This window comes from Nannospalax galili, unplaced genomic scaffold (assembly GCF_000622305.1).
Source record: "Nannospalax galili isolate Female #2095 unplaced genomic scaffold, S.galili_v1.0 scaffold457, whole genome shotgun sequence".
In the NCBI taxonomy this organism is placed as follows: Eukaryota; Metazoa; Chordata; class Mammalia; order Rodentia; family Spalacidae; genus Nannospalax; species Nannospalax galili.
In genome coordinates this window covers 109,366-122,910 of record NW_008339437.1, presented here as the reverse complement: position 1 = coordinate 122,910, position 13,545 = coordinate 109,366, and the positions used below count along the sequence as shown (strand labels likewise).

The 13,545-nt window shown below is 46.3% G+C and overlaps 1 protein-coding gene and 1 pseudogene across 2 annotated transcripts in view; both read right to left on the bottom strand.

Annotated features, from left to right (window-relative positions):
* LOC103735048 (zinc finger protein 420) overlaps window positions 1-8,448 on the bottom strand; it is a 29,119-nt gene extending 20,671 nt beyond the window's left edge. For both annotated transcript variants that reach the window (XM_029564062.1, XM_008834144.3), the window contains exon 1: window positions 8,312-8,448. In XM_029564062.1, coding sequence (XP_029419922.1) covers window positions 8,312-8,332 — 21 coding nt within the window. In that variant the 5' untranslated portion in view covers window positions 8,333-8,448. The remainder of the gene's footprint in view (window positions 1-8,311) is intronic.
* A 1,569-nt stretch (window positions 8,449-10,017) lies between these two features.
* On the bottom strand, window positions 10,018-12,503 carry LOC103735050 (annotated as a pseudogene).
* Between the last annotated feature and the right edge of the window lie 1,042 nt (window positions 12,504-13,545).

The window sequence follows — 13,545 nt, the reverse complement described above, 5'->3', positions numbered from 1 at the left end:
TAAGTCTACTAGTGTAATGTTTATTTTTGCTCTGACATAGTCAATTTGGGGAGACCACAGACTAAACCCCAAGCTCTAAGATTAAGGGAACTGGGCATATGTGATGTCCCCTGGATCTCAGGAAAACATTTCCATTTCCATGGCATAAAATTCCCAGAAATAATGTAAAAGAGTAAACAACACAGAACCCATCTATTCACAAAACTTTTATGAACTCTCTTCCAATGGTTATTTGACAGCCTAGATTCTCACAAACCTGAAGCAGAGATTGAATTTATTAAATAGCCAACTTTCTGCTACCTCAGGACAGCTGTAAGGATGGGGTATTTCAAAAAAGGAGAATCATATGACTATGAAAAGAAGTAATATTAACATTTCTACCCGCAGATTAGCTCGGCTTTCAACCCTGGTCATAGAAACTTTGGTTCGCCTGGCTCACAGTAGGCAATAGTTAATATAGGCTCATGAATGGTCAAAGGGCTAAACATAAGCAAGTGTTAAGGGCTTAACTCTAAATGAGACACCAGTATCACCAGTTCAAAGGCTCCGGAAACAACACAGAAGAGCGTGTGAAAGAATTTTAAGGCCAAAGGATGGGAAGGACAGGTCTGAAACACTTTCTTCTGTAAAATGCCATGATTACTGCACCTAAGTACTCACAGCACCAGTGGTTACCTGCATAAGAGCTCAACAAGACTGAGCCTATCTATATAGCATCGGGGATGGGGGAGGGGCAGGTGAGGTCCACTTCTTAGTGAGGAGTGACAGGCAGTCAAATATTGCTGGAGGAGGGAACTTACAGGCCTCTGAGGCATTGCAAGTGGAAATCTACTGTACTAAACATTTCTCTTATGCACTTGGCATAAAGTGTGTACACATAAAAACAATGTAGCAAGTTTCAGTGGAAGAGGAAGGAGGATAATAGAGGCTGGACATGGTGGCACACATCATGAATCCCAGCACTATAGAGGCAGCGGCAGGTGGACCTCTGTGAGATCTAAGCCAGCCTAGTCTACACAGGGCATTGTAGGCCAGCTGGAGCTACAGGGAGACCCTGTCTCAAAAACAACAAAACAAAGAGGACAGTAGAGGAGATATGATCAAAGTATACTATGTTCATGTAGGAAATTATGCAAGATGAATATAAAATAAAAATGTTAAATTGGTACAGCCATTTTATAAAATAGTAATGTTGAGTCTTCAAAAAATTAAAATACAGGCAGGAGCAGTGGTGAACACCTTTAACTTGAGCAGAGGCAGAAGTTCTCTGGGAGGTGGAGGCTAGCCGTGTCTACTGTCCAGGACAGCCAGTACTTCACAGGGAGACTCTCCCAGTTGCAATTATCCACCTCCTCCCCTGGCACGCTTCACATCTCACCACAGGCTCTGCTGACTCAATACTCATTGTACACTCCAAGAGATGAGAGACGGGGAAGAGATTACTTCAGTGGGAATGGAGTATTTCAGTACCACTACCAGATTCTGAACACTCCAATAAAAGAAATGTTGCCTGAGCTGACAGGGTTCTCAGCACACTGTCTGGATCCTGCCACTCACCCCAGGTGAATTCATTCAGGAAGAGATTCAGTCAGCAGGGACCACAGGCCTGGTGGAGGCTTTAGTGGCTTTGCTGAGTCCCATTTGAGGACATAATCTTTATGAAGTTGGACAAACTTTGGCAAACTTGAATACAATTGTTCCCTATAAGAACATATGGTACACATTTCTGCACTACAGAACAGCCTAAGAGCAGATACGCGTTGGGGCTCACTCGGTATTCCAGCATTACAAAGTCTCACCTAAGCGTGTGAACCATATGGTTGGGCAAGATGGGCAACTGTAAAGCTGTCTACCAGTGTGCTGGTGAGAGGCAACAGTGTGTACTTCCTGGGGATATGATGAAATCACAGAAACCCTCAAGGTGCTAGTAGAGATAAATCACCCAGGACAGAGTCCTTTCAACAGCCCAGGATTGCCTGTGAAGAAGTTGGATGGCTCCTGGAGAATGACCATAGATACAGAGAGCTAATCAGGCAGTTTCCCCCAGCCAAGCAGCTTGCCCAATGCTGTTCTTTTACTGAACACTGATACAAGGGATAGAGTCTTTCCATGCTGCATTAGACCTGGCTGACACATTTTTAGTATTTGCCGAATCCCAAGACCAATTTGCATTCACTTGGGACGATCGATGGTGGATCTTCAGTCTTCACCAAGGAGACCTTCACAGACCCAGTGTCATGGGATGGTGGTCCAGAACTATGCCTTACAATCCTCCCTGACAGGTGTAAAGTTTCATTACATAGACGATGTAAGGCTAACCAGAGTGTTTTACAGGATTAGCAATGCATGTAAAAGACATATGGGTGCACCTTAAAAGAAAGAGGATAGGAGAGCAGTCCACACAGGTCTAAGGGCCAGGCACAGCTGTAAAACTCTTCAGAGGATTATAATCTGGTAAGATGCAGATATGACACCTGACAATGGTATCAAAAAAGAACAGCCCACGCCTGTAACTGTAAAAGAGGGACAGCTACTTTGGGAATTCTTAGGATACTGGTGGATTTTCTTACTTTATCTCAGCCAAGTGGCCTGTCCTCTGTACAACCAATGCCATATGGGACTGGGAAAGAAAGGCTCAAGATGTTTGCGATAGGAGAGACTGAACAGCTGCCAACAGCGTGTTCCCAATACCCCAGTGTCTCTTCTTGTTAGAAAGTCACCAGAAGTTCAGGAGCACATAGCTTGGGCAAGGCAAAAAAAAAAAAATCCAAGCAAATGGAACCACCTGCACCTACTGAGCATGCACACCCTCTTCAAACAATGCACCAGCAATCTCAGAACCCCGTCACATCTTCAGCAGGTCACACACACGTCTCTGAACCACAGATTAACTTTGCCTGCCCAAACTAACAATCAAATTTAGACAATTTCTATTCAAGTATATTCCCAGTAACTCTGGGTATGCAGAAAAACTGGCCCAATCTGACCTCAACCTTAGCCATGAAACTGATTCCCTCACTAACCTGTTCTATGGCTTCATTGCTCTGGTACATCTGTGTGAGCCCTTATGTTCAACTCTTTGGATAAGACAACAAGAACCAGGAAACACCCATCCGAACTCAACCAATGGTAACAGTTTTGACTTTTTTAAAGAAAATCGTCTCATGAAGCCCAGGGTGGCCTTGAAAATGGCATATGGTTGGGCATGGTCTCAAACTCTTCAACCTATTACTGCTACCTCAAAAGTGCTGGGATTGCAGGCAGGGGCCACCTATCCCCTTTATGTGGTACTAGGGGTAGAAACCAGCACTATGTAGACACAAAGCAACTAAGCTACAGCCACAGCCTCTGGAGTTTATTAAGCAAACACTGCCTAACATAGATGTAAGCACTTGAGTTAATATCAGATGCTCAGGGAAAGGTAAATATACGCACTCAAGGGCAAGTGTGTGGGCTTCTGAGAGGGTGTTTCCCTTAAGTCTCTTAACAGCGGCAGTTTGGTTAGTTTGTGTGGCTTCTGAAGCTAAACTCAGAGGGAGGCAAATGAGATCAAGGAGTGACCTGGACAGTCAGGATTACAGTCACTAAGGTCAAAGCCCACGCCATCCTTTCTAGCTGCTCACAGAGTTTCTTCCTTTCTCCTGCTGTTGCATCTCCCACTCTTCATGGAAGGGCAAACATGTTACCCACTCAGGGTCACCAGAAGGAATGAAGTCCAGTTAGAAGGACTACATGGGAGCTTCAGATGCTGTTACTGCAAATAAAAGTTCAGTCTTTTGGGGCTGGAGAGATGGCTCAATGGTTAAGAGCAGTGACTGCTCTTGCAGAAGACCCAGGTATGAATCCCAGCATCCACATCCTGGAGGCTCACAACCATTAATAACTCTATTTTGGGGGGATCTGATGCCGTCTTCTGTCCTCTGTGGGGACTGTGCAAAACAGGTGGACTTACTCATGCACATAAAATAAAAAAAGTAAATAAAAAATGTTTTAAAAAAAGTTTTGTCTTCATTGTGACATTTCCCCTTTAAAACTGGATGAGTTGGGGTGTGGTGACAGACCTTTAAACCCAGCACTCAGAACACAGAGGCAGGCTCAAGCCTGGCCTACATAGTGAGTTCCAGGTCAGTCAGGGCAAGGCTCCTCTGTCTCAAAATTAAATAAGGAGTGCCAGGTGTGGTGGTGCACGCCTTTAATCCCAGCACTCGGGAGGCAGAGGCAGGCAGATCTCTGTGAGTTCAAGGCCAGCCTGGTCTACGTAATGAGTTCCAGGAGAGCTGGAGCTACAGGGAGACCCTGTCTCAAAAAGACCAAAATAAATAAATAAATAAGTAAATAAATAAATAAATGAAACAAAACTGGACGTGTGTAATAGGTAGAAGACAGACAGATAGATAGATAGATAGATAGATAGATAGATAGATAGATAGATAGATAGGGTCTCAAAAAGACCAAAATAAATAAATAAATAAGTAAATAAATAAATAAATGAAACAAAACTGGGTTGGGGAATGGAGAAATGACTTTTGCAGAGGGCCAGAGTCCGCTTCACAGCACCTGAAGTGTACTGTTCTGTGCCTGCTTAGGCTGACGCATGGCTCACTGCATTATAACTTTCCTCTTTGTAATTTGGCTACGTAAAGGAGTATGAGGCAACCTCCACAGCAAAGGTTGTTGACTGTGAGGGAATCTGTGACTTTCCATTGGTTAGGGACATCACCTCCACTCCAGAGGGGCTCCTTATTCTCCCTTGTCCTCTGAATTTCCCATCTTTCTACAATGTCTTCCTCTTTTCATAGGCCACACCTCCAACCTCAAACACCCAGATCTTACTGCTGAAATGTCCCTGTTCATTAGAACTGGCCTCACTGTGACATGCCCTCCAGATCTCCTCTGAGAGCCATTAGTCCCAACTCATCCTAGCACTTCTACAGACTGCACCCCATCCTCTTTCACGCTCAGGATCCTGAACCTCATCCCCCGACACCGCCTCATTCAGACGCCAACTTCTTCCTCCACAGCTTTTCTTCTAGCCCTATACCTCCCAGCAAAACAGTGGCCTTGAATTCCCTTTCTAAACCACGTACAAAGCTCCCCACCTCACCCATCCTGCATTTGAGGGGCATGCTGTTGGATGGTAAAGCTGTCCATGCCTTTCCAAGGCAATCCCTGCTTCCTTGTTGCGGCCCCATCACATAGATGTATAGGAGCTAACATCAGCCAATATTTGAGAAGGAACAGGGTCACAAGATTAGGACTGGTTTCACTGAGGTCCCACAGGTAGAAGGTAACTGAGAATGGAACCCAGGATCCTGAATATGCCAAGAACACATTATACCTCTGAACTGTTCCCTTTGGTTTTTTTTTGTTTGTTTGTTTGTTTTTTTTGTTTGTTTTTTTGTTTTGTTTTTTTTTTTTTTTTTGCGGGAGGGGAGTACATTTTGCATGGTTTTACTAAATTGCACTGATTGGCCTTTAATTTTCTCTGTAGCCCAGGCTGGTGCCAACCTTAGGATCATTATGGGATTAGGATCACCCAGGTTTGATTTGGAGCTGAGATCTCAACCACTGTCTAGGCCCTTTCCCATGTTTTATAGTAACAGGATACTGAGGGAATGTCTACAAAATGACAGAAGAAGGAAGGAGAGGAGAGGGGACCTATGGAATCCACATCTTGGCTTAACCATCCTCGGTTTTCAAGGCATCGCTAGTCCTCTGATGGTGCTGGGTGGGTGCAGAGAACTTGCCAGACATACATATCCAGCATGTCTGTTGACACCCTTGCATCCCAGATCTGCCACTGGGAAGAACATACAGGAGAAAAGGGGGAGCAAGAGAAGCATAGGGAAGCCAGCTCCTGGCTCCTCTCCACTCCCACAAACGACAGAGCTGGCCCTGAAGGTGCAGGCCTAGAAGCCTAATACATGGGAGCTCAATTTCAGAGCCAGGCTGAGCTACAGAGTGTGAGACCGTCTCAAAATCAAAGTAAAAAGAGCAGAGATGACTCAGTGGGGAAAGTGCTTGTCAAGCACATCTGGTGAGCTCAGATGTCTGGAACCCACACTGCAGCAGTGCTCAAGTATAAACACTATCACTCTGGAGTGCTACAGGGTTGGGGACAGAAAAACTACTTGGGACATCAAGGGCCAGCAAAAGTGGAATACACAGCACAGAAGCAGAAACAGGACAGACCTCTTCAGAGTGCAAGGTGAGAACTGACTCCCTAATTTTAGTCTCTGACCTGAACACACTTGTACATATACACACATACATACATATATGCTTCACACACACAGATACACACAAGACGGGATATGGAGCACCTGCAAAGCTAATATGTAACAGACCCCTACATGCCCTTGCTAGTACCACTTCCTGACACCACACACCCCAGCCTCTGAGGCCCAACACCTTGGCACAGCTGCTCTTCCTACCACTCTTCTGAACGTGGGGTCCCACAGAGAAGGTCTGGTCAGAACTAAAGCAGCCCCCAGCCTTTCCAAGGTAACTCCTTACCCGTTCTCTTGCTCTGACTCCCACCCTGGCAAATTGGAGGTGAGTTCACCCCATTCTACAGAAGAACAAACTGAGTATCAAGAGAGGAGATTGGCTTCTCTGAGGTCCCACTTGGAAAAGGTGATTGCAAATGGAAACCAGGGCTGTGCAGTGCAGCCTAGGGCTTTACCACTGAACTGCACTCTTCGGTTTTTGTTTGCAATACGGTCTCAGGCAGCTGCCCAAATTGGCCTTGAATTCTCTCTGCAGCCCAGGCTGGTTTGGAAAATTTAATCCTAACTCCTGCCTCACCCTCTTTAGCAGCTGGGATCACAGCTACACAACCATGCCTAGACTGAAGTTGAGATTTGAACACAGGTCTACCCCCTCCACTGTTTTACTTTAATAGAGCAGGGCATCCAGAGACAGAGATGAAAGCCATATGGCTTTTCACAAACAGCTCTAGAAATACAACACCCTAGGTTCATCATCTACCCGCTGGGTCCAGGCTCATCAAAGGCCCTTCGCAGGCCTCCACACCTACTTTCAGGGTCTCAGACACAGAGAAACAGCTGTGGAGACTAAGGGCTGGAGTGAGTGGTTCACCTCTATTAACCCTGGTGCTTGGGAGGCTCAGGCAGGAAGACTGATGAACACTTGATGCCAGATGAGGGTACCAAGTGAGATCCAGGCTAATCCTGACTATGGAGTAAGATTATTCTGAGAAAAACAAAAACAATACAAAATTAAACATGCAAAGGATGAACAGATCTGTAAACCATGCAGACACCCAAACAGAAAGACCAAGGTGAACCCTGTGAGACCTGTGTGGAGATGAGTTGGAGTCACCACTCCCCTTCTTAGCTCAGTCTCCAAATCCTTCCCAAAGATGCACTGACCAGGTCTGGTTCCCAGCAGTGGTCCTGTTCCGGGGGAAACAGAAGACCCCCAGCTTTTGGCTCCACCGAGGGTGGGGGACAAGGGTCGCCTCTCCTCACTCCCCATGCTTCTGCATAAAGGCCTCAGCTGGCTGGGACTGTTCTCCATTAGTCAGCCCCTGGGTGGGGTGGAAAGGCAGGTGAGGTCCAACTGAAGTCGACCTCCTCTCCATGCCCGGGCCAATCCTTGGGTCCTAACAGATGCAGTTCTGTCTCTACATCTGGTGATCAACGCCTCTGTCTAGATCTCTGCACCTGTCTCCAAATCTTCATAAAATCTGTGTTCATTGGATTCTACTGGAACCCACTTGTGCTCTGGCTGGGTGAAGAAATCTTGAAGGGGGGACATACACAGAGCTTCTGAATACTCCTTAGCTCCCCCCCCCTCGTAGACCTGTGGAGGATGCCAAGGTGCCTCAGAAGATACAGAGGGGCAGCTGGTTTGGGGGCACATGACAAATTCCAAACGGGTCCCTGGTCTCTTCTCTGAACTTGCACAAAGCATTGGAACTAGGCTTAATGGCTTAGGGGCAGACAGCCAGGACCCAAACCCAGAGGTGCACGCAGAGCCGAGGGGCGGCAGGGGATCCAAGACCGCGGCTGGGAGGGAGCGGGGCAGACCGAGTGCCTCGGCTGCGACGGAAAGCAGGGCGCCGGGACCACCTTCCCGAGCAGCGCTCCGGGGCCGCAGACCAGGGCCGAAAACCCCGCAGCCCCGCCGCGGCGCTCAACAACCTCCCTTGCGCCCACCCGAGCCCCGGAGCAGGGCCGGGACAGGACGCCCGGGGCTCCCGGAGCCGCGCAGCCCAACACGGCCGGAGGGAACAGCGGGAAGGCTGGGAGTGGACACGGCCTCCTCCCTGTCAGGGCCCGCTCACCATAGCCTGATTCCAGGACATCCCGTCCTCACTGCGGTCCTCCCGCAGCAGTCACCCCGGGACCGGACCAGGCCGACAACCATCCACTCCAGAGCCGACGCGTTCCTGGGACAGACCCGGAGACAACGGACAGAGGCGCTCCAGAAAGCCCGCCTTCCAGTATATGAGACCCTGATTGGACAGGCAGTCCTACAACATGGTCTCCCATTGGAAAGAAGTTAAGGACCCGCCCCCTCACGTTCTGAGTGACAGCAGACGGCACCAATGGAAGGCAAGTGAACCCTAAAGGCCAAGTCAGGGCCCTGCCCCCAGTGCCCTGCCCTGACTTCAGAGTCCTCTGCCCTGTCCTGCCCTGCCCTACCCTGTCCTGACTTCAGTGCCCAATCCCACATGTTGGAAATAGAGAAATTGTCTTGTGACCTAGACACGTGCGCTGTGGCACATGTGTTAAATACATACACAAAAGCACACAAAACAATAAATTAGAAATTCTTGACTGTGGGTATTTTCTTTATTTTTATTTTATGTTTACGAGTGTTTTGCCTGCATGTATTTAAGTGCACCCATGCCTGCAATTTATCAGAAGAGGGCCTCTGACCGCCTGGAACTGGAGTTATAGAAGTTTGTTAGCCACCACGTGGGTGCTGGGAAGGGAATCCAGGTCCTCTGTAAGAGCAGCCAGTGCTTCTTAACCCTGGAGCCACCGCTCCAGCCCCACCTGAAGGTGTTTGAAGGCAGGGCTTCCTCTGAGAGATACCAAAACCTGTTGAATATGTTTACTTAACCTAGTACCTACGGTGGCAACAGCTGAAGAATTACATATAAATAGCTATCATTTGCCGGGAGAATGGTTGGGTACACCTTTACTCTCAGCACTGGAGAGGCAGAAGGAGGAAGAGCTGTTTGAGTTTGAGGCTAGCCTGTTCTTCATAGTAAGTTGCAATCCAGACAGAGCTACATAGTGAGACTCTTTCTGGAAAAACAAAATGCATATAATATATATATATATATATTATATGCATATATACTATATATATATCAAAGTGGAAATACTACTAAAATAATGATTTAAAACTCCCTATAAAACTTTCCCACTGTTTTAAGAAGGTAGCCTGAGCTGTGAAATAGGGAGCAATGCCCTAGTCCAGTGACAACAAAATGAGAGGGCAAACTGCAGGAGTTTCACTTGTTTTTTGAAACCAGGTCTTAAGGAGCCCAGCCTGGATTCAGACTTGGGACACAGCAGAAACTGATCTTGAACCTCTGATCCCCCTGACTGTGTCTCTCTAGGTATAGACTTCAAGGGCAGGCTGGAAACTTTGTAAATAAGAATTTTGATTAGAAGCTTGACAAAGGGCTGGCTCTTGCAGGGGACCAAATTTCCCTGCACTTACAGTGGCCAACTCACAGCCACGTGAGCTGTCTCAACAGTGTAAGTTTAATTTTTTAAATATCAAGTTTGGGAACCAGAGATATGCTTAGCAGTTAAGAGCTCTTACTGGTCTTGCATAGCACCTGGGTTCAATTCCTACCACCCACCTGATGGTTCATAACCTTGGGCACTGGCCACAAAGTATTGTGCAAAACACTAATACACATAAAATAAATCATAAAATATTTACTTTCAAGTTCAAAAGAAACAGATTGGAAAATTCAAAAGATGTAGATTGGGAAAGGTATCATAGAAAAGACCAAGGTCACATTTTTCACTTCTTATCCTAGGAGAAAGTTGAAAACATCATACACCCTCATATTGGCAAATCATTTCCATCCTGTTTGGTATTTCAATGCTGGTTATGAATTTCAACACAGACAAAATTGAATTACTGCCCTTTCATCATGTCTGCTGAAGCAAGTTGCATGAATCTGTGTGTCGCCTGGGAATGCATTTTGTCTTGCGGCATGATAGCCTAACAAAGGAGTACGTCTGGAATTTTTCTTTGATTTTAGATAGGTAAAGGTGTTTTCTACCACCAGGAACTAAGACGCTGTGATGGACAAAGCCACGTGGCACATGCTGATAGCATGCATAGCTAAAGAATCCCAAACCCTGGAACTCTAGGTTCTAACCTCTGACTCCATGGTAGAATCTTCTGGAGACACTTTTAACATCTTCCAGACTCAACTTACAATTGACCAAGGAAATTGGAATCTGGGTTCTGGCGGCCTGGTATTGATACTTTGAAGCTCTCCAGGTGATCTCAGTGCCAGTGCATGCCCAGCACCCAAACTGTTGCTTTCAAACTAAATGTTTGTTGAACTATTTTCAGTTATTTTCTTTTTATTGAATTTTTGTGATTTCCATACAATATAGATAGTAATTAAATGCCCTCCCCTGTCCTCACCTCCCCTTATTGCCCTCCACCCAATTTAATATGGTCCATTATGTATACTAAGGCCTACAGAGTCTAATTTGTGTTTTTAAATATCCTTAAGTGTGGGTCCATCCACTGGAGCCTGGTTAGCCTACCAGGAATCCCATGCTTCAAAGAGTCTGTCTCTGCCCGTCTCAGCAGCCATCTGTTGTCACAACTACCTTAGTTGGGGTTGGAACATCTTATCCACTTCCTTCGGTCTTTGCTGGGACTTTTTTTTTCTGGTTTAAGCGTGTATGGGACTTGGGTGTGCTGTCACTGTTGCTAACTGACCAACTGTCTGGAAAACTCTGTTTCCTTATGGTCATCCACCTCCTCTGGGTCTTACAATGTTTCCACCCATCTCTCCACAATGATCTCTCAGCCTTGGGATGCAGAAGTTTGGTGTAGGTGTCCTATTCAGGGATAAGCACTCTGCAGCCCCTTGTTCTTTGCACGTTGGCCAGTTGTGGGTTTCTGCCTTAATCACCATCTGTTGCAGAAGGAAACTTGTCTGTTGAGAGCTATGAGATGCATTAATTCTTCCAAGCTAAGGTGCATGTAGACCCAGGGTGAGGTAGGAACTCTGTGAAGTCTGAGAGAAGAGATAGGGAGTCTCAGAGGCAGAGCTCCAAGCTGCAAGTCTGGGGCTAGGAAGGATTCCAGAGCTCAACTGGTTTCTTTCTTTTTTGTTTTCATTTAAATAAATTTATTTTTTGTAACTTTGCTCTGTTTAGATTATGTGGTTTTTGTTCAGTTTATAAGAACAATCTAAAGAATGGTGGATTATTAGCTAGCTTAATGGATGGCATAGGAAAGTGGAAAATGTATAAAATCAGGAAACACATTCAGAGCTAGATAAGTTTGTTCTCAGATCCTAAACTGTCTAAACCATTAAACAATCTCCTCAGAAAAAGCATGAAGATTCTACTAACTGATACATAGGGTTTCCTCCTTCAAATGAAACACACCAACTTAACCTAACAGCTAGCTGAAATACAAAGACAAAATCCCAATAAGAACACCCCAGGTTCAGGATAAAATGCATGCATTACACTCCTCTACTTGCAAATACCCTTGAGACAGTAGGTGTGGTTGCAGTTGCAGGGGATCCTGAAGGTTGCTTCCTGGGGTTGGCTTTCTCATAGACCACTTCCATGCAGACCCTGCACACCATGTCCTGATTGCGCTGCTCAGCAAAAGAGCTCCACATCCTTCTCATGGGCCTCAATGCAAGGTTTTACGTGCTGTGACCTCTGGGCCGCATCCATTGGGTGCAGGACCCACAGCACACACATGTCATGGGAGTCTCCATGGAGATACACAGTTTTCCTCCTAGCGACACTCTGCCAATGCAGCACAGAGGCAGAGGTGCTTCTTTGTCCCACGTGGTTTGCCCTGTCTCCATTCTTCCTTGGGCCCTGGGCCCTGGGCCCTGCAGGGGTACTTCAGCACAGGAAGGGGCAGTGCGGCCACAGTAGGGACGCCCAGGAACGAACTCGATGGTGCTCACCCAGGCCTCTGACCCTGCTCCTATAGTTGGGAAGTTTGGGCTTCTTAACACCTTCATCTGGATTCATTTCAGCAAGTGAACCGACTCCAGATGAGACATGGAGGAAGCTGCACGGGGTGGTTTTGCACTCAGATCTGCAGCAGTCACTTCCGGTTTCAATGGCTTGCTGTGTTCGGACCTGCAGTGGTTTCCATAAATGCAGTGTCCTCTTTGAAAATACTTGCACACCATATGGACTGTCGGAGAGGCCACGCTAGTAGTCACAGTTATCACCTTCCTTACCAACCCAATGCATCAAATACCTCCAGGTGACCTGTGTCCAGTGGCCACCGCAGCCCTGGGGACTGGGATGGGGCAGCAACCTTGGGGAAGGGGGGCGAGGCTGCTGCCACTGCCACCGCTGCCTCTCCCGGTCCTCTCAATTGGTTTCTTAAATCAATTTGAAAAATATGCAGGTGCAGTGTAACTTTCGCTCTTACCTGTGTTACCCAATTACTATAAGTTGCTTGGTCTAAAGCCCTAATGCTCATCTGCTTCCTCATTGAACCCGATCCCACATGTGTCTGCCATGTGCAGGGAACTGTGCAAACAGGCCTTTTCTAGGGGAGCGTTCTTGTACTGTTACCATTTTGTATTTGAAAAAAGAAAAAAAAAGAGAAAAGAAACAGTTGGAAAAAAAAACCCCAAATGCATTCAAAAACTCCCCAATCTAGGAATCACTGAAGTGTGACGATATTAATGATGTTCTGAAAGAATGAATGTTGCATAAGATGGAAAAACAAGCAAATAAGAGCATATGCTTCTCTTCCAGAGGATCAGAGTTTAATTCCCAGCATCCATGTCAAGTGGCTCATACCCTCTTCTGGCCTCTGAGGGCAATGAATTCACATGAACATAGACAATATACATGGATAAAAATAAAATTTATTTCTAAAAGGGACCTAGGAGGCAGGGGCAAGCAGATCACTGTAAATTTGAAGCCAGCTTGGTATACATGCTGAATTTCAGGCCATCTGGGATTGCACAGTGAGAGCTTGTTTCTCTCTCTCTCTCTCTCTCTCTCTCTCTCTCTCTCTCAGTGGTTAGGAGTATGTTGCTTTTGTAGAGGACCTGGGGTTAGGTGCCTAGAACCAACACGATGGCTTACAATTGCCTGTAATGCCAGTCCTAAGGGACCCAATGCCCTTTTCTGGCCTATGAGGGTAACAGGCATGCACATTTTACACATACATGCATACTAGCACTCACATATACACTGTAGATAAATCTTTTTAAAAAATCTTTGAAAGTATTAAAATAAATCTCATGAGGATATGAGAGGTGTCCCACTTTATTATTTTCATTTTGGCTTTTAGGAGACAGAGTCT